The 21187-nt window shown below is 42.4% G+C and overlaps 1 protein-coding gene across 2 annotated transcripts in view; it reads right to left on the reverse strand.

Moving 5' to 3' along the window:
* Nucleotides 1–21187, reverse strand: part of smoc1 (SPARC related modular calcium binding 1) — a 68698-nt gene that overhangs the window by 37328 nt on the left and 10183 nt on the right. Inside the window, exons 2-8 of one of the 2 annotated variants that reach the window (XM_030045179.1) lie at nucleotides 11562–11727; nucleotides 10429–10512; nucleotides 7316–7428; nucleotides 6961–7060; nucleotides 3843–3890; nucleotides 827–883; nucleotides 514–594 (exon numbers count right to left, since the gene is read on the reverse strand). In XM_030045179.1, coding sequence (XP_029901039.1) covers nucleotides 514–594; nucleotides 827–883; nucleotides 3843–3890; nucleotides 6961–7060; nucleotides 7316–7428; nucleotides 10429–10512; nucleotides 11562–11727 — 649 coding nt within the window. Of the gene's footprint in view, nucleotides 1–513; nucleotides 595–826; nucleotides 917–3842; nucleotides 3891–6960; nucleotides 7061–7315; nucleotides 7429–10428; nucleotides 10513–11561; nucleotides 11728–21187 lie in introns of both variants that reach the window. The other variant, XM_030045178.1, reaches the window with a different exon arrangement.

Genomic DNA, 21187 nt, shown 5'->3' on the forward strand with positions numbered 1-21187 from the left:
CTATGCTGCTGCTCTCCCTGCCTGAGGCTTCCCATGGATGCACATGGAAGGGCAGGGAGGTCCCAGGACAGAGCTGCACTGCCAGATATAACCCAGATATAACTGCAGATGGAAATAAAGTTCTCTTTGACTGACTCTTTGACTCTGAACGAGCAACATCAGTTCTGTTGAGGTGGCATATTTAGAAAGGCAATCAGTCGTTCACGGTAAATTTTGCCAAAGAGCTGAGGACATCCAAGAGAGAGAGAGTCTTAATTATATCACATGACAGCCTTTGTTTGTTGCTGGAAACCTTTGTATAAAAGCCACAACACTCTTGAAGATGCTTTTTATAGACTTGCACCACCATCGCACACCTGATTGCATTAATCAGTGCCCATTGTTGGAGCAGTAGCCACACCCACCTTTGCAAAAGCGAGTGTAGCTAACAAAACAGAGCTGATGATGCGTATTACAGTAAAAATAATAACACTGACAGGCACAGTTTAATTGTTAATCTGCTCCATCTCTCACCTTGCCTCCTGGATGTGGAGTTGTTCTGCTTATTCTCCTTGTAAACCAGCTGCTTGATCCACAGCGTGGGAGCGGTGATCTCTGCAAAGACAGGACGACAAAGTGAATGTCAGAGGCCTTCAAACGTTCAGATGACCCATGAATCACACTTTTACTATAATCAGATTTGTTTAAGCATATGTTATAGAGCGGGAAAATGCAATAAATGTGACTAGGCAAAGTCAAACGCCCTGTAGTGTGATCGCATCGCCCTGCTGTGGTGTTGGAGGATGGGGGGAGGTTGGGGAGGGAGGTGTGTGTGTGGGGGGCTTACCATCACCCTCAGGGAGGACGTGAGTCTCCATGGTGGGCGTGGGCTTGGAGCCATCGTCTGGGTTCAGGGTGAGAAAGAAACGGAAAGAGACTACCATTATTGAGGTTAATACAATCTACTCTCCAGAACTGTTGAATTGTTGGGATTTGCACATGGCCCGGCCAAGAGGAAGGATAGATAGATAGATAGATAGATAGATAGATAGATAGACAGATAGATAGATAGATAGATAGATAGATGAAGACCACCCACATATGGCTCTGCGTCTCTCTTGCACACATCAGTAAATCAGCTCCCCTCAGCGACATACATTCCCATACCAACACAATCAGGCTACACATCCAAGCCACTCTCTCACGAACACACTATAGGAACCAAATGGCAGCCAACCACACATACAAACCCACACACACAGACCCCAAAACCCTCAGGAATCCCTTTAGTTTGTCCTGCATGAGCGCAGTGCAGGTGCGGCGTGGCTCCACCACACCGGCCCTCGTACGGTTTCCTGCGAGGGCTCGGCTGACGGGGACAGGCTGCAGCGAGGAGGCAGGGCCGCCCACATCTGCCATCAAAGCACAAGACGTGGATGGACCTCTGAGGAAATGGGGGGGCTATGTAAAATCTGCTATTTTTGATTGAGATAATGTTTCTTTTTGTGTTCTCTTATTGAGGTGCAAAGTCTGAAACAGGTAGGGGTTCACTATTTTGCTCATTTTTACTTCAACAAAAAAACGACCAAACAGGATCAAACACAACCCCCTTTTAATTTAGGAGGACCTCACAAACCAGAAGACCATCCTGCTGCTCAAAAAATTTCCAAAACACTTTATAGTTATTTAGAAAAAAAAAAAAACATTTGTCATACAATATCTAAAATATAGAGCATCTAGTCTGTAAAAATACTAGAGCCACATTTTGGGCTATGGGTCGCATTTTTTAAAAAGTGAAAAAAGAAATGTCATCACAAACTGCAGTTAACAGTATGTCCTCCCTAAGCTAAACGCTTTCCATAGCCATAAAACCTTCACCTAGAAAGAGAATTTATGTACATTTTATTATCATCTGGGATGGTGAAATTTATTTTTGCGACTATAAATGTGGTTCTCTCAACAGAAGAATAAATATTTCTAGCGCTGGGAACGCATTGTTCATGTTCACAAACACTGAATAATAAAATGACAGTAATCACATGCATATTCCGCAGGCTTTTGCTATTAGATACAAAAAGAGCTATGGGAATGGAAATACTTGAGCGCAGATCTGAGGGAAATTACCATTTGAAATTGATTAATCTGTGGGATGGATATACACTGGCTGGCACGGCAGAACCAACTGCATCGCCCCAAACATCAAAAATAAAAATGCTAAAAATAATAATAATACAAAAAAAAAATGCCTATTCAAATTCAAAGCATATTCAGTGAAGCTGCGAGAGTAAATTTGCACTTTAAGTTTAAGTTGGTTAAGTTGTGATGGATAATTATTAATGGATATGTCGTTATGCATAACTCCCAGTCATCTACTGTGCAGCTCTCTAAAATACTCACCCATGTGCAGTCTCACGGCCTCTGGAACATTCCTTTGGAAATCATTCAAGCAAATACAAACCACCGAGGACACTGGTGACTGGAAGTGGGTTTACTAACACTACTCTGGAGTGAGTCATTACATCAGATAGCATGTCAGTGATTTGAAAAGGTTAAGGTCACAGTGACCCGTTTGGGCAATCTGTAAATCAAAACAGTGGTTACCATGCTGTTCCCTGTGGCTCTTTGACAAACAGCGGCGGGAATAATTATCAGCGTTTGTTTTTAACCTGCTTGGAGCACCGGACGGGTGAAGCGTCAGGACGTTTCAACTGTTTAAAAATCAATTTGCAATACATGTCTGTGTCTGAGAACCTATTTTACACCATTTGGCCTGTCCTGATGTAAACTAACTTGCTATCTTGTGCTGTGAGCATGTTAAAACAAACACTGAGAATTATCTGCCAAACAGGATTTGACCCAGCTCTGCGTCTGTGGTCCACAAACTGGGAGGAGAAACCAGTTCGCGCAGGCATCCGCACCGAGCCCTCCCCTCCTCCTCTCAGTCCTCCACAACAGAAACTCTCCTCCAGTATACACCACCCTGGGGGCTAGGAAATGACAAAGTGCTTTACAGCAGTTAAACCCTGAGAGGCTCCCCATCTTCTTTTGGTGTAAAGAAAGTATATATTTCTGGGTTGGGGTTTCAGTGTGGTCCTCGAGTCGGACCAGACCAGCTGCTGGTCGCTGTTTGGTGATGCGAGCAGACACAGGTGAGGTATCTTTGGAGGAGGATGCACACTACAGGAGTTTTTGCACTAACCTCGCACCAATTTTATCCCTAAATATTATTAGATATGCCTCAAAGAAGCCAGAGCATGACTTTTTTCCCCCTGAAAATTTGTTAAAATTGTGTAGAATGGCATAATTGGAGATAAATCAGGCCAAACTCATGTAGTGTGTGTCCCTCATTCACCATACAGCAGTGAGATAAGCAGAGAAAGAAGGTCTTAGGTGCTTAGTTACCAAAGACCTGACGACTAGTCCCTGAATCTTAAATTAAATTAAAGAACTTGGCGGTAAAATACCTAAAACAACAGCCACGAATACAGCAATTTCAGATTTATTCTCTTTACAAAATAGAAACATTAAATTAATTTAGCACTTCTCTAATATACTAAAAATGATCAGTTGAGTGCAGCAGACAGTTTTAAGCCAACTAAGGTTTCTTTGAACATATTATATCAAGTCAAACAGTCAGCTGTGTGCTTTTCCATGCTGCACAAATACGGACTTTGCTTAGATCCGAAGCAACAAAACCAGGTCAAAAAAAAAAAAAAAAAAAAAAAAAAAAAATCCTGAAATTCATACACGTGTTCTCTCTCCCTCTCTTTCTCTCAGTTTCCTGTACAAGCAGAAACACACACATGCAAACACACACACACACACACACACCCACACATACCATATAGCAGATCTCAACTCACCTTTTCTGCCAGAGTTCGGCGGCCCAGGCGGTTTATCGGTTACTGACCCTTTGGAGAAAAAGCATAACATGTACACAGCAAGGACTGGACAGCAACCACAAGCCCTCCATTACATCTGAAGGGTGCGAAAAAAAACCCCACTGTGCATCCATTTCAGAAAAAAAGTAAAACGAAACCAAAACATAACCAAATCATTTACACGTCACTGTTTTTCTCTTAATGATTAATGATGGCTATCTCGTTTTGTAACAAACCTGTCCATTTTTACTCAACAGAGGACGTAAGATAACAGAAAATAAATAAAATGCAACAGATTACCCGTTTCCACACACTTCTTCTTCTCACATTAGATGCAAGTTTATTACATATGATGAGTACAGTATATTAGGTTTGTTGCATTATCTTAGCACTGAGCATGACAAACCTGAGAGCCATCTGTTATTACGGGCACAGTGTAATAACCATTATTAGCGAAATTCAGTTTTGCAACACAAAAAGTCAGTCTTGATTTGGCGCATGCAAGCGGTCAAGTCAAGCATGCATGGGCTCTGAGGGAATGAGCAAAATTAGACAGTGCAACCAATTAGAATAGGAGAAATTTGATTGAAGGCAACTGGAATGAAATTTACTACCTGACAATCCACTTGTCCCAGCATGAGTTCCCATAAATTCACGGAAGTTTCCTGCAAATGTATTGTGAGATGATTGATTTGGGTCACAGTGTACAGGGGCATCCGTGCATGTGAGTGATGGTTATTTGCTGCCAGCTGAGTAGGAAGGGAACGTCAGGGAAGGATGAGATATCATGTGTGGTGCGGGCATGAACGGCACTATGCCAGTTTCTGTTATGCCCCTTGCAAAAATAGACATTCGGGCCAGCCTCTGGGATTTGCAGCTGAATACATACCTTTGCAAGAAACAATGAAGATATCGGATCTTATGCAGGACAGAAGGGAGACAGGTACGATTGTACAGCATCATATCTACGTCTCAGTGTGTTTTCTATGATGGGAAAAGCAGTTGTTCTCATGTGTGAAAGTGCATGTAACCACGCTCAACATGTGAGTGCTAGTGATTCTGTCTGAGGGAATGAGGTATGGCGGGAGCCGGAGGAAGCCTTACAAGCCATTAGTGAGTGATACAAGTGGGGAGAGACAAAGACAGAGAAACGAGAGCGAAAGAAAGGGAGAGAAAAACAGAGGGAGAGAGAGCGGGATGCCTCCGGCGGTCTGTTCAGCAGCTACAGACGGGCATGCGACCACTCTCACCACTCTCTCCATACAAAATTTGCACCATATGCTCTAGTGGCTCTGCAATGCAATTCTGGCAAAGGCCCCTGCGTATTATCTTCTGAGGGAAAATGATGGTGATTATCATAAAGTGTTCCCATCCAGGTTGAGTGTGTGGAGCCCGGCTCTCTCTCCTCTGGCCTGCTGAGAGCAGTTAGACGAGGGGGGCGCGGGGGAGAGGGAGGGGGAGGAGGCTCGGAGGCTCGGAGGCCCCTGTATGTATGGCCATTAGCCTTCTGGTTGACCTTGCACCTGCTACACCACATGACACACAATGCACATGTGCCTATGCGTGGTTTTACCCTCTTCACAAACAAACCCCCTTTAACTGTAACCCAAAGGCCGCGGTCACCTTGCACCCCTCCTCAGCAGGCAGGTCACCCGGCCAAAAGTTGATTTATTGCGGTGGTCATCTTTGTACACTGCAGATTCGGGGGTTAATTCACTCATAATTTACTCAATTTAAAAATCTATAATGAACCTGTAATTCACATAATAATGATAAAGCCTTTATTCTCAATCTCAGCCCTAAATGATTCCCAGTTGTTTTCTTTTTAAATATGAAAAAAAAATCCACTACATGAAGCAACTGAACTGGCCAAAACCCCAATACCTTATCTTGGAAGCGCTCTTGGCACAAAGATCCCACAGATGTGCCTTAGCCACCATAGAAATACACCGTTTCAACCCACTTTCTACATTGCTTCTGCAAACCCAAAGAGATACTGAGTGGAAATACCCTGCCCCGCTATCAGATTGGAGTTTTACAAAGATTCCTCGGAGGCAGAAATATTCTCAGTGATTGAGTTAAACCTCAGCGGGCAGAGCAAAACAACCTCAGATTTTCAGAGCACAAGATAGCTAACCGGCAAACTTGAAAGATCTCTGGTCAAAAAATAAATCAAAATGGCAGCGGTGAGCAGAGCCAGCCCACCAGATGAAAACGAGTAAAGCGGATTTATTATGCTTATAATGTCACTCATATACCAAAATAATAAACTGTTTTGTACCAATTCGTCTGGTTTGACGTTACTGAGTAAGAGGCAGAGCCATCGTAATTATGTCATGTAATCCAGGAACTATAAAGCTCAGTTAGATGCAATAAAAACAGAGAGGTCAGCCTTATAATAAAGTATACAAACGTTTTCTCTCGTTTGGACTGGTAACCTCAAAAACTTTCTGACCTGTAGCATGTAGTGTTGATTTTTTTTCATCATTATTGTTTTTGTTTTAACATTTCATAGCTTAGGCAGCTGCTTTAGCACCACAATCTGGACTATTTGCCCAAAACTTTAGTGGGCATCATTTGGCATGGCAGGTATGTGCAACATGCAAAGCTATGTCGCGAATTTGTGCATGAAAAGGAAAGTTTAATAAGGCCAGAGCTGGCTCGTTCCTGAAAATATGCATTAATTCATAACCATGGCATTTGGGTCAGCAGGATAGCCAGCCAGCTCACCTAGATGGCTATAGGCTCTTACAACTAGTTTAACCTGTTTCGATCAGATAGGCTTATCAGCAAAATTTTCATTTGTTAGCAATAGCACCAGGCTTCATTAGATTAGTTCCACCTTCTCTTGCCCATGTGGCTCTTTGACTCCACCCACTGGCATTTAAACCAACCAATAATATTAATTCTGCCACAGGAGCAGCTCTGCCTCCGAGAAAGGCTTGCCTGAATAAAAACACCTATCTGCACAGAGCTAAGGCAGAACAGGAGATGTTTACAGTGGCAACTTGTATCAAACAAAGGAGATTACAACTTGAAGTCACTTTTGAGAAACCCTGGATAAATCACCCACAGGCATCCACGCCCTTCTGCCCAGTACCTGAACACACTGGGGTCCTGTTGTGCACCGAGGAGCCGCTCACTGGCTTCCCATCGGTGGTGACGCACCAGCAGTAACCCGTCAGAGTGTGACATTGGACCTGCAGGAAGGATTTATGTCACAATGTGCTAAAAAACAAGGTCAACACAAGTATAAAAACATGCCAGAAATTAGAATGTCAAATTAATACATGCAATCAAAAAAATTTTTTAAGACTTTCGAACTAAAATTGAATTCTTGTAGGTCATGAAAGGGATGGTTCAAAAAGTTTAGCAAAAAGTGAGCGAGAGAGTGAGAGGAAAAGAAAGACGAGGAGTGAAAGAAAGCAATAAAGCGTGGCGGCCCTGAGACCGACCTGGGCAAACGTCCCGTCCTCGTTGCATTCTGGGATGAACATGGACTCCTGGGGTCTCTTGGCTTGTTCCAGAGCCTGGCTCCTCTCGACGCGGCACTTCGACTGACCTGCATCTGAAACACAAAGACAATCACGGTTAAAAATGCTTGAATTTGTCCAACAATGCCTGTTTCAGATTCATAGTCACACATAAACTCACCTGGGAGCAAACCCAGTCTGCCTCTGTTGTTAGCTGCAGTGCAATAGTTTGGGTATTAAGTGCCTTGCTAAAGGGCATGTTGATGGTGGTTGTTGAGGAAAGGAAAGGCTATTAATCTTTCACTCCCAATAATTTTACAGGGTCAGTTATTTGTGCCAGTGTCCATCCATTCAAAAGCCACTGCAAACACTCATTTGCACAAGTAACAAAAAGCCCTTTATGCATTTTAATTCACGAGACAAACTGGGATGAAGAAGAGGAATGACAAATCTCAGTCATCATTAACACATATTAATACATTATTAGGTAACACTTAATGAATGTCATGAATTTCATAGTAAGTAGGTGATAATTAGCAAATTTCATTCTTTCATCTCTTCTCACTCAGTTTTTACTTTTACTGCATCACCATTAGATCATCCATTTGATCATAAAAATAAAACCAGGGTTGCCACTGGACATGGAATTTCTGGAATATCATAAAATCTTAAGAAAGACTTTACATGTGCAACTTGAGTGCAACTTCAGTCCTGTGCAGCTCAGTTGTGTTAGAGAGGAAAAATCATAAATTCGTTTTGCAACATCTTTTGCATTCCTCAGAGTTTGATGACACAGCAAAAGTAAAACTTTTCAGTTTTTTCAAGGTAATTTCAAATATGTGTTGTAAGTGTTATCAGTTATTACAGTGGCATCTCTTATGTTGACTATAAGGTTTAGAAGAAAGAGGGAGTCCCACTGAAGTCCCTCCTGCCCCTTCAACAGGATTTAGTGAAAGCAGAACAAATTTGCAGATACATACTGATTTTGTTCATCAGCCCTAAAAAATAAATAATGTTTTACATCACAGTTACAGACAAATCAAAGACTTGTGCTTAGAGAATGAATATGTTTCTTTTACCACTACCATAAATACAGCATCCTATCTCTGTGCAGCAGTGCTCGGTGAATAGTGCAGGTCACTGAAAGTGTGTCACATTACAAAGGCTTCAATACTGTCTGTACAGGGGAAAACGTAAACCACCTGCTGACCTCTCTTGCTCTCTCTCTCTCTCTCTCTCTCTCTCTCGCTCGCTCGCTCTCTCTCTGGGCCCGTCTGGTGTAAACTAAAAGCCATATGCAGGACAGAGTCCAGTGTGGGTAGACTGAGGTGAGCTGTGAGCAAAATACTGTGAGGCCAAAGCTCACGGGAAATTTGTGTTAATGTATGTTATTATTTTAAAGAGTCGGTGGAAAATGTGCTGGTGTTGCCGCAGCTCTGATGAGCCAGACCGGCTTTAGTGGGGCAGAGATGGCAGTGGCCTAAACCTTAGAGCAGCAGACTTGAAATCAGCAGGTCGCTGGTTCAAAAGCCCATCAGTATGACTGCTGTTTTAGTTGCATTCGAGCCCCAGCTGCTCCTGCAGAGTCGCTCAGTGGCCGAGCTTCATGTTCACAGTTATTGTGTACACATTCACACCAGGACGCTGCCCAGTACAACCACAGTCCTCTGCCTGCTGGCAAACCCCTTCCCTGGATAAATAAATATAAAAAACAGACTCTGACCCCTGGGAGGAGACAGACACGTTGTCTCCTCTGGACTGGAGGACTGGCAGTGCCAAAACTGGATGATGGTGATGTCATCGTGAGGGACAGACAGTGCTTATGTAAACCATGAATATTTAAAACTTTTAAGTATCAGACCTGGAGACCCTGAGTGATTTAAAGCTAAATGTGGAGACGACCCCTGTCCCACTGAGGGTCCAAACTGCTTGTTAAAAACACTTCAGCTTATAGAGAAGACATTTCATGACCAGAGGCTTTCAACTATTTTAATTTTTGTCATTATCCCTTGGCTTATGTTTTTTTTTCCATGCTAGTTACACAAATTCAAAATCCTGACCAGATACTTCAAAAGGAAAGATGACGATATAACGTGTTCTGTTACAAAATCAGATATATATCTTTTCAAAATAGCGACATTTATGCTTTAAAAAATGGACTGATGTCAGAAAAACAAAACATGGTACTCTTGAGGAAGAGCAGGTGAAAAAAAATCCTGATTTCCATGGACTAGATTCTAAAAATTTAGAGATATTGAATGCTGATTTATAGCTGTGTGGGTTCCTATAACTGTGTAATGCATAGTTTTATGTCTGTTGTTGCTTTTTGTGGGTTTGTCTTAAATATTAGCAATTTATATGCGCTGTTGTGCACTTTTTAATCCAAATCTCTCTGCTTTTGCCAGGCTTTGCCGCTGTAAATAAGGCTCGGTTCGTGAGCTGCCTTTTTAAATCAGGCAGCAGTTACTTTACAACAAAACAGGCCTGCTGCATCTGCAAAGGTCGAGTGAGCTTTCCTTTCCTTGGCAGATCATCGATATTATGAAACTAAACCACGCATTACCATACAGAGGGAACAAAAATCACTCCAAAAATGGATTTGGTTGAGATTGTTGTTTTTCTAATGGGCAGGAGGCTGAAAAAAGGGGGACAAACGCCAAGTTCCAACCTTGACTCTAGACCTATCAATCTCTGCTGTTGTTGAGTGGCTGGCATCCAGAGACTGAGGAAGTGTGTGATCCTGGTCTGCAAAAGCTTACACGCCTACCGAGGGGCGTAAAATGAAAGACACCTTCTCGTTCAGTCCCAGTCGCTGGTGTTCACTTTAGGAGCAAGCTGAACAGTCAAAAAAAAAAAAAAAAAAAAAAAAAAAAACCTGCAAAATACAGTCCCAAAGTCTGCAGTATACAATCTTCAGTGAGGTTTAGGTTTGGGAATGGTGCATAATTTAGCATTTTAGGTGAAAACTAGTTTCTGGACTTGCCACCAGGCCAGAGTGAACAACAGAACCACTGATGACCAACTTCCACTAAAAAACTCTTTGTCTTGTGATTTCCAGAGCTGCTCTTCAAAGTGTTTGGCTGCCGGGTCCTCACCTTTCAGCTCCAGGTCCCTCCCCTCAGAGGACGACGTCGGAGCCGGAGCTACTGGCGGCTGATCGATCCTCACCCAGTTTTTACCTGAAAGACAAAAATGTCACTTTTAGAACCGTGGGTAGTCCAGAATTTGGAGGTTTGTGATGGATATCACTTAAAGTCCTGTGCCAGTTATTACCAAACCAATTTATTACTGAATATGTAACGAATATAGAGTACATATGCTGTATAAACCTTGTTTAATGGACCAAAGAAATGCTGTAATGAAGTATGCCATTTTTGATTTTTTAAATATTGTTCCAATACCTATCACAGTCTATTTAAACAAATAAAGAAATGCATAATAAGAATCATTGAAAGCTAAAATATTCAATATTAGCAGTGAATGTGCTACATTTTGACACCCCTGAGTTGTTGAACCAGCTGTTTGTAAATCTGTCACTGATTTTGTAGTAAAGTCCACTAAGCTCTTAGAAACAACTAGTTTATTTATCTAATTAATAACTAATTTAAGAGGCATGCTCTCGAGGAATGTCTTATAAATTAGTAAAGCCTTTGTCATGTAAACTGGTTATTAAACATCAAAAATGTAAATTTCAGAATTTCCAGAATAACCATCAACAGTACTTAACGTTACCTTCATTCATTCACCTCTAATTAGAGGTAGGTAGGTTTTGTGTGCTTGTATGCACACAAATAATGAATGAATTAATTAATTATGAATTTGCATTTCAGGTTAATATTTTTTTAGAACATAAAGCTAGTCTAGTTTGAGTGCTAGGGAAACTGCTCGTCCAATTACACCACATTGCCGCTGGACATTTTCATTAAAGCTAAATAACTGGACAAGCTACCACTATCACTATAATATGAGTAAAGTAACAATTACCCCTGCTTAAGGTTAGGTGTCCATCATCACATCTAGTTTGTATTTATTATTGTGTAAAAAGTTATGTAGAAAGCACATGTGTTTCAACTAGTTTACATCTGAACTTAAACGTAGCTGATGCAACCAGTCGCTGTTCATTTTCTTTCAGACTGAAGTGGCGTCAGATCCAGAATCCCTTATTTTAGGGGACAAAGAATGTCACGTTTGAAGGGACAGTGTGAGACAGCTGTGTTGTCCTGCTCACCTCGGCAGCGGCCGCGGTGCGCCAGCGTCAGGGTCCGATTTTTGCAGCGCGCCCTCTGCAGCTCACAGCCGGTATCATAGCTCCGGCCGTCCGAGCCACACACCGGCTTCCCCTGCGAGCGCGAGCAGATGATCCCACAGTGGCTGTCCCTGTCTCCGATCAGCCACTGTCAACACAAGGCAGCACATCGGCAAATTACACAGAGCCTGCAGCACAAGAGACAATTCAATCCACTGTCCAGCTTTACCCCAGCTTATATAATTGATCCATCTGTATACGGTTAAACTTTTTTATCTTTCATTTTCAATAATTCATTTGTTCTTGATTTTGCTTTCGTTCTTGGTTGCTTTCTTTTATCTTCCTCCCTTCTTTCCTTCCTTCCCTCTGTTTGAACAAAGGAACAAAGGCTTTCATTCTTTCTTTCTTTCTTTTTCTTTCTTCCCTCTCTTCCTTCCTTCCCTCTGTTTGAACAAAGGCTATATTGAGCTGAATCCAGCTAAATCTCAGTGTTTAGGCTGAACTAACAAATTGCATTTGTCAATTACGTGAAAAACATTTCTGCAGTCTGAAAACACTCTGCCATCCTCATTTACAGCACCGAGCAATGAGAAACTCTGTACATGGGAGCTAAATGTACAAGCTAATTTGTCTCATTGTTCTTTGGCCGAGGACAGGTTGAGCCTTCATTAAGTTTCAAAGGAGCCAAACCACACTGAGTGCAATGGGAATCCTTCCTCCCCCTCTCCCCAAATCTTCACTCATGATCTATTAGTGAGTCTATTCTACTCTACTGCTGGAAGTCGGCCTTCTTCCTGACAGCCGTAATGGCTCTTGGCTTCCCGGACGCCTCAAATATATTTAAGGTCTAAAGGATTTCAGTGGAGCGCAAACTGTGCCAAGAAGATGAAGCTGCGGGTTAGTGGGGAAAGAGAGTAGGTGTGCACTGAGCAGCACCAGAATCTTGTGCTGTTAGCGGCCCACCAGTGTACCTGAGCCAGCTGCTGTTGAACAGGTTTCAACTATTTGCAGACAAAAAAAAAAAAAAAAGAGCACTAGATTTATCATGACTTTACATGAGATGATTCTGCATATGTGGCTCCTCAAATCCCAGTTTCATAACAATAGTCGAGTGTTTCTCAATCCTTAAAAAAAAGAAAAGAAAAGAAACTTCTCATATATGTTTTTCACCCCTTGGTGTCCCGAGCAATTACCAGAGCGCGGGTTGCTGGGCCAGAGCACCGAATCTGACACAGGAGATCTCGTTAAGAGCAGGTACGGAGGGAAGAAGGTGGTGGAAAATAAGACGCAGCCAGAAACAAAGGGCACAGTTTCCATCGCTCACAAGCCAACTCCTATCAGAGGATCTGAGGCCATTTTCAAAATGATCCACTGGGATACTGTAGAAATGCATGCGTGGAGGTTGCATGTACACACACACACACACACACATAATTTCTGCCTCTCTCTCTCTCTCTGTTTCTCTCTCTGTCCACGTCTCAAATGCCCCACTCCAAAAAAAAAAAAAGTCAGTATTTTGAACAACATCAAAAATGTTGCTTGGAGACAGATTTTCTCAAAGCATAGGAAGAGCAATCAGAGCGACCTGAACAAAATGTAGATGATAACGAGGCCAAACCACTGATGTCACGAATGAGCTGGTGCACAACTGGGTTTCATATCCAGCTGAATCATGAGGAGTTTTCATCTTACTCGCTCCGAACAGATTAAGCGCAAGGCAATCTATTTTTCTGTCTGTCAGTCTGACCAACCATGTCCCTCAGCAGATGCCGTCCAACAATAACAACAATAGTAATAATTATCATAATTATTATTATAGTTCCATATGCTCTACCGCTCCAGAAACCCTTGTGATTATCCTCTGAAATGCATCCTTTTCCACCAGCTCCATTACCGCCGCAACTGCCAATACAATCATACTTTAAATATCAACCAATGACACTTTTTTCCTGGAACATTTTGCATTTTACAGATCAGTCACTTCTTGTGATAATTACTGAGATTTCCATCATTTCACCTGTCCTTCAGTTCCTCGCTAAAAGTTTTAAATGTGGACGATCCACACCGGAAAAGCCTCCTGCTTTACACGCAGAGTTATTGTGCTTAGTCTGTAGATGTAAAAATTTAAATCTGGTGGGGGTGTCACATGCTATAAATTAATAATATAGAGTTCTGATTATGCTACAAACTGAAAACCGTGGGAAAGACCCAAGCGAGGCAATTCCTACCAATTCATATTCATGTTCTTTGTCAAGTTCTGGCTCGTGTCTTTCGCTGAGAAAACCAGAAAATGACAAAGGAGTTCAAACTCATTATAGCGCAAATTGTGAAGTACAATGCGGTGAGGAAAATGGGATGCAGGTTAGAAAACAATCTGTCAACATAACCCGAAAGGTCAAGAAAAACGAAGATTTACAGCCGTCTGCGGTTCTGTTACATCGCAGCTAGCCGAGTGTCTGCCAGCGCTGACAGCTATGACAGCCTTGATAACAGCCTTGATAATCCCGGCACCGCAAAAATATCCGTCCCAACAATTTAATCGAGTATTAAATGTGAAAATATTTTTTAAAAAGTGAAGATTTCTGCCAACTGGATGAGATCAATTTGCTTGTTTCCAAAGCAAATTAATATGTTTGAAGAATTTTCTTGAATCATTTCCGTGAGATGAGCGGGGCAATCTGCCTTCTGCTGTGATGTTTCACCACACTGGACACACAGAGACAAATAAACAGCAATTATCTCACCCCACGAGCAGAAAATTGCAATTGTTTTGAGAAAAAATAAGATTTTAAGAGCAAATATAATCCTAGGTGACTGAATTATCCAGATTAGCACGGCTGTCATAGCTGTCGACACCGGCGGAGAGCAGCCGGTGTTTTCTGAGACAGAAATAGAGACGGAGTTGGGAGCTTCAGCCATGAGGAGAGGCGGGAGCGCGGCGGGATGGGACTGTCCTGAAACTGGAGGGTCACAGGTTCAATTCCCACAGAAGCCGCCGTCCCCGTTGAAGTGCCTGCATTATGAACTCTCTCTGAAACTGATAAAACAGATCCTGGATGTAACAAGGTGATTGGAAACCTGAACAAAAGGTAATAATACTTTAGAGGATACAATAAAACTCCATCTTGACCCGTCGTAACAATAACGTCCAGAACAAGCCAGACAGCTTAATGTGATTTCAGCCTTGGCTAAGACGCGCAGCAGAGGAGCTCTTGTCAGACATCTCAGAGTAAAACTAAATCATGATGGGCCTTTTTATGAGAAACTGCAGACAGGGAGGAAAACATAGCAGATCATTTCATTTTTAACGTGCGTGTCCTCCTCTTGGCTTTGGCCGGGGACAGGAATACATCAGCGCCGTCGTACAAAAAACACATATCTGCAGAAAAGCGGAATGAAAGAAACAATTATTTTCTAATTTACCCTTAACAATAGTTTTTAAATAAAACACGGGCCGAGGTGTCATGTAACGCCATTAGCACATAGGCGACTGGTTCAGCTGTCAGCTCAAGTATGAAAAACGAGCGCAGCAATAAGTGCGATTGTGTGTTTTCTCCACAGTACAAAGTCAATAAAAACGCAGACTGGAGCGAGCCAAAGCCCTTTGGATAGAGAGCAGTTTGTCTATGTGATGAACTGTTAAATTGCTAAATCAGGATCCAAATTGCTAATCCAAATTCCAAAAGCCATTCTAAAAAGTGATTTAGGTCTCTCCGGCCACTCCTCCAGGTTAAGTCCTCTCCGTTCGAGCCACAGAGTCTGGCCTTTTGCCCGCAGAGAGACCCGGCAGAGCCTGTCCTCCCTGTCCCTGACTCACAGCCTTAATGGATACAGCCCCGCTAATACTTCCACCGTCATGATACAGCAGTAAATCAGTGATTTTGGGGCACCATTGTCCGGTAAGTGGAAGTAAACACTCCCACAAGTCTCCCACAGTGACGATAGTTATTTCTTAGTCATTCTCTTCCACCCACTGCCTCCTGTCCGGTAACAGTGAAACCAGACACTCCAGCAGATAAAAGAGTTGATCGGGGAAAGGTTTCTGGGGTTAGGGTTGGGATTTCTTTTACTTGCAGCTGAAATTAAGAAGATAAATACTTTTGGAGAGTTGGAAAATAGCAGTTAAGGACTGGAACCTGTCACTCATCTATCAAGGTGTGACTGGCGACCATCCCTTTGTCTTTTTTTTACTAAAAAAAATCATCAAGAGGGGAAAGAGAGAGCAAAAATATCCTACACAAGCACAAATGCTGTAACTTTATGGGGGTATAAGTTAAAAAAAAAAAATACTGGTGAAATTCTGAAGTACCCAGTACAGAGTTACTGAGTGACTTTTTTATGAAAGACAGCACTGTTATACAGGAGCGACAACAGAGAGTTCAAACCACATTCTTTGGATGAAAGAAAACCTCTTTACAAAATAAAGCTCATATAAAAGTGAAGTCAGATTCCTCTTCCCTCCTCTGCTGACTGAGCGGTCACCTCTAATGCCTTCTGGCATCCAGAAAATTTGAATTTGAATATGCAAAATATGTATTTGAGTTGAATTTAACACTTCAATAGATGCATACTTGAGCACCATTAAAACTGCTGACCTTAGGAAATCCTTTAAGACGTGCAAGTACACAAAAAAGATATTTAGTTATACAGGAGTAATGAGAGTAATTTGTTACTTCACCATTTTACATGATAAAATGATATGAACTGGCTTAAAAAAAAACAAAAACAAAAAAAACAAACATGAGGCCTCTGCAGAGACAGTCATTAAAAAAACAGCTAATGAAGAAGCAAAATGTTTAGATAAAGACCCCCAAGAGAGAATATCAAGAGGCAGACTGTGTAATCCTATCTAATCTGCTGACTCAGATTGTCTGTGCTGCATCGGGGCCGCCTCTGAGGTCTGATACTGACACTCCCATCTCCAAGTCTGTCACTGCAGCTTCTCCACATCATTAATCACATCTGACAAGTTCCTCCACTCCTTACCTTTAAGCCACTTTAATGCACAATCGGTTTGCATTTTAAAGGGCTGAGATTTATCTTGCTTTTCTTAACACATGAAAAAAATCTGCCGGGATGAGACAATCACACTTGTTTCCAGTGTAGTTTTGCTGTATAAATATGTTGAAACAAGGCTGAATAAGGCACAAGTATCAAGAAATTGTGACTTGATTCAAGAAAATGCTGGGAATAAGTTGATTGGCAATGGAAACAAGTGAGATTATATCATCCTACTGGCAGATTTTTTACCTTGTTTGAAGAAAAACAAGATTTTAACCCTGAAAATGAGGCTAAATTGGTGGTGGTTGGTGAAGGTGGAGTTGTTTTTTTCAGTGCTCACTCAAACCAGCAGTGACTGACAGCCAGCCTGGATCAAGCAGCATTTACAAATAATTCTTGGCATTCCTTTTCTCCAACTGGGACGACCAGATGGGTGGCGTTTGCCACTCTGCGCAAGACAGAGACTGTCGAGGAGTTTAGACAACCAGCAAAGCGTCTGACAGCATTTAGCATATTTTTCTGTGGTTTTCAACTCACCTAATGCTATCCCCAATTGTTCCAATGTGGTAAACCCCGCCCCGTTGGCTACACTGAGAAGATTAAAACAAACGCTAAGAGTTATTTCTAGTTGCTGTTTGACCCAGCTCTGCTTGACAGATGATAGGGTGATAGCAATCACCTGGTATTAGCCAGGAGGATAGGAGATGGCACTATCTACTGAGGGAAAACAGCCCATCCTGCAAGGCCCGGATTGAGATCCACCTGATATCCCATAATAACAACCAAATAAACACATCTTAATCAAACAGACAGGCTATTGTTGGAACTACGCAGCTCAAAATAACTGCACTAACAAACCCAGTGGGGAGAACCTCACTGCTACTCCCCTGTTGACGATCATTACACAAAGTTTTACATCATACCTCAACAGCCAGCACATCAAAGATTTACAAAGAAGCCAAACAGCTTAATGGAGCGTTGAATGCACCCCTGAGGTAATAACCCTACTTTAATAAGCACCGAGAGGCCCTTCCCTGCAGCTCCCAAATTAAACAAGAAGAAACGCAAACGTTTTTGAGGAATATTTTTATAGTTTTAGTAGATAAGGCAGCATGGGGAGATGCAGCAAACCTAGAAGAAAGAGGGAAGACGACAAGAAAGAGGAGACATGCACGTGCATTTTTAACTTGCCCCCTTTCTCTTTAGGTAACAGCTGAAGATATGAATTTGAAGATGAACAGAAGGTAAAATGTAAGGGAGATTTGTGGCAAGGCTGGGACTGGGAGACAATGAGTATGGAGTGTATTTGATTTAACAAGCCAAATTCCCCAAACACACACACACACTCATAGACACACACACACACACATACACGTACATCTCAGCCAGAAGCACATGAAGCCCCGAGCTCTCTCTCTCCACCACTCATAAAATAAGTGAAATACAACCCCATTGTGCAACCATTACAGCATTAGTGAAATGGTCTTTTTTACCATCATTGGCAGGGAATCTGTTCCAGCCTGACCCGCAGCAGTGGAACAATAACCCAGAAGAAAGAATACGATTAGAGAACAATCATTTTTATATTAGCATGCTTAAAAGGCTGACAGGGGGAAAAAGCGAGCTATGTGAAATGGAACAAAGGTAGTAAATAAACAAATCCACGTAAGAAGAACGACTCTACGGATTATGTCTACAAAGTGCAATAAAGCTAAACTTTCCTACTGACTTTATGCAGGCTAGAGTTTATTTCTTTGGACCCTTTTCTTCTAAAACTCCCAACACAAGATGTAAAACCAATTTAATCTGTGTTCACCTAGTAATTTCTTCCTGCTTTAGCGACCATTTGGCTCGCTAAGGTTTTTGCTTAACAAGATGTTGCCTGACAAATGCCCGCCTTTCCACCACAAAGTCCCAGGGCCAGGGTTCCTGGGTCCTGCTGTAGGAAGAGGGTTCAGGAGGCTAAGAGAGTCCCCTAAGCTCCTGAGTGTGTTTCCACTCCACGCCATTGTGAGTGACAACAGCAAAGCAATAAAGATGAAAGATGAGGAAGCTGTTATGATTTTCACGATCATTTAATCCTGTCTTGGTGTGGCGCCATTCCACGGCGTCCGATGGCACATTACTCCAAAACCCCAGTAGTCCGAAAAACGTCCCATTAGACTGAAGGCTCATTAGTCTGACGACCTGCTATCCAGAAAACAAACCATTGCTCGGAAGGCCCATTGCTCTGAAAATACATACTCTGGAGTTGTTGGAGTTCATCCATTCCATCCATTCCTGTTTACCCTAACCTTAACCTGAGGAAACCAAGGCCTAAACTTGACCAAATTTCCTGAATGGACAAATAGGGGTTTCAGAAAAATTGTGTTTGTTTCTGGGATAACTGGTCATCGGACTAGCAGGCTTTGGGTCCAATAGGATGTTTGTCGGATTGTTGGGGTTTCGGATTAATGGGCCTTTGGACTAATGGGCAGTCCCCGCCGCTGTGATATTGCATTTGGTTTTGCAGAAAAAGAGGTGCACTGAGGCTGAAAATGAGATTGAAAAGAGAAAACCGCAGTCGCCTGTGCTTAGAATAACACAGATCAACTGAAACACAATGTAGAGTCACAAACGATGTGTTTTCCTCTCAAGCAATCTCTTGCCTTGCTTGCGTCATTAAGATTCAGGGATGTTCAGATCAAAACTTCCACCCCAACAATCACCAGAACCACAGAGAGTGCTACCTCAGCTGCACGGTCTCTTTTGAAGCCCACAAACTCAACCACCAGGGCAAAAAAGAGGCGGCAAGTTTCTCCAGTGGAAACATGGATATGGGTTCCTGGTTCCTCAAAACGGTTCCTGCACTCTGGGGACAGTTCCTGCTTTAGGGAAAGGGCTATTAGATCACAGATCCAGCACAACTATGCTGACAGGAATGATAATACTGTAGGAAGATAGATGGTGTTGATGATACAGTAGCCATGGTTACACAAGTGGGTAGTCATAAGCTGCCTGTGGCTCTCGGTGTGTTTCTGTCAAGGGTCATAACGCCTGTGAGTGCTGCTGCAGTTCAGTTTATGAGCTGCTGAGCGGGTTAGGGTTTCAAACCAGCAGAGTCAGTCATTCCTTTAACCTGCAGTAGTCGAGCCCGATGTTGAGTTTGGAAACCAGCGTCTGGGATGTGAAACTGTCCGTGTTTTTCAAGTCCGTGCCCATCAGAGTTGATTTACACTCTCCCGATAGTTTTGAACAATCACCAGACAGGCTGGACTCGTCAACTCCAAACAACCGCCACTGAAAAGTCAGCGCTCATAAACTCTGGAAAATTCGCTGCATACACAACCTTGATTGCGATTACAGCCACAGTTCGGCATCAAGGCTGATTGTCAAGATCGGACCGATTCCACACGATCACCGCGGATAATGAGTGTTGATTTTTCAGTGACAAGTACAGTGAGGTGACAGGCGTTGATTGCAGAGTTGTGTGTCCACGCAAAGAGCTCATACGGCTCTGGAGCTGCAGTTCAAAACTCCATAAAGGCCTTAAATTAAGCCTGGTAGATGTGGACTGATATAAGCACCCGTATAGTATTGATTTTTACACTTTCAGAATTAAAATAAGAGTGATGATCTATAATCAATAATGGGGATAAAGGCAGGAAGCAAATGTAGAGCGGAGGCATCCAAGATCTACAGCTGAACCTCATGGAAGTGTCACGGTAGGATTTCCACATACCGACATTCACCCGTCTGCTTTCTTTCACATAAGCTCTCATCCGCGTTTGATATCACATGGGACAGTTATATCAGACCCTGAGCATTGGTAAAAAAAAAAAAAAAAAAAATAGAAAAACAATGTAAAACTGTCTTGTCTGTTCTGTTTAACTCACAGGAACATTCACCTTGACGCGAATGACATCATTGCTTAGGAGAGGAAGAGGAGGAAGAAGAAGAAGAGGAAGGCTTCTGCATGCACAGATGGAGATTTATTACAGGCTGGGGAGAGAGAGAAAGAAAGAGAGAGAGAGAGAGAGAGAGAGAGAGAAAGAGAGAGAGAGAGAGCTCCGTGTGCCAGCTCACTCTAACGTGTGAGAGACCCATTATCGCCTTGGGCACAACAACAATAACAGCAAACACACACACACACATACGCACACATTTATACATACATATGCAACCATCTACTACATTCCTATGGGATTAAATACCAAAAGTTGTCAGCATTCCCTCGTTAGCCGTCGAGTGATACAAAACGAGGAAAAAAGAGCAGGAAATTGAACGGTGAGTCAGCCTTCGAGGTAACACGTTGTGTGCACACCAATGAAAGCCGTCCACCAAAGTCAGGGCTAATTGTGCGCTGTTGTGTACTGCTATGTGCTTTTAACGGGCCGAGGTAATCACTTTTGTCCGATAATTAGCATTTTAGTTTTCAGGAAATCTATAAAGCGAATGCCATCCCTCATGCTGTTTCAATTAAAACACTTTACCTAACCGTGTTATAAAAATAGTGAGAAAATAAAAAGGAATGTTTGAAAAGCTGCACTCCTCCTCCGCCTCCTTCCCCCTATCCCCTTTAAATTTCTAATTAGGTTTTGTCTTTAAAAAGGAACCTGTAATTTAAC

This window comes from Myripristis murdjan, chromosome 22, assembly GCF_902150065.1.
Source record: "Myripristis murdjan chromosome 22, fMyrMur1.1, whole genome shotgun sequence".
Classification (NCBI taxonomy): Eukaryota; Metazoa; Chordata; class Actinopteri; order Holocentriformes; family Holocentridae; genus Myripristis; species Myripristis murdjan.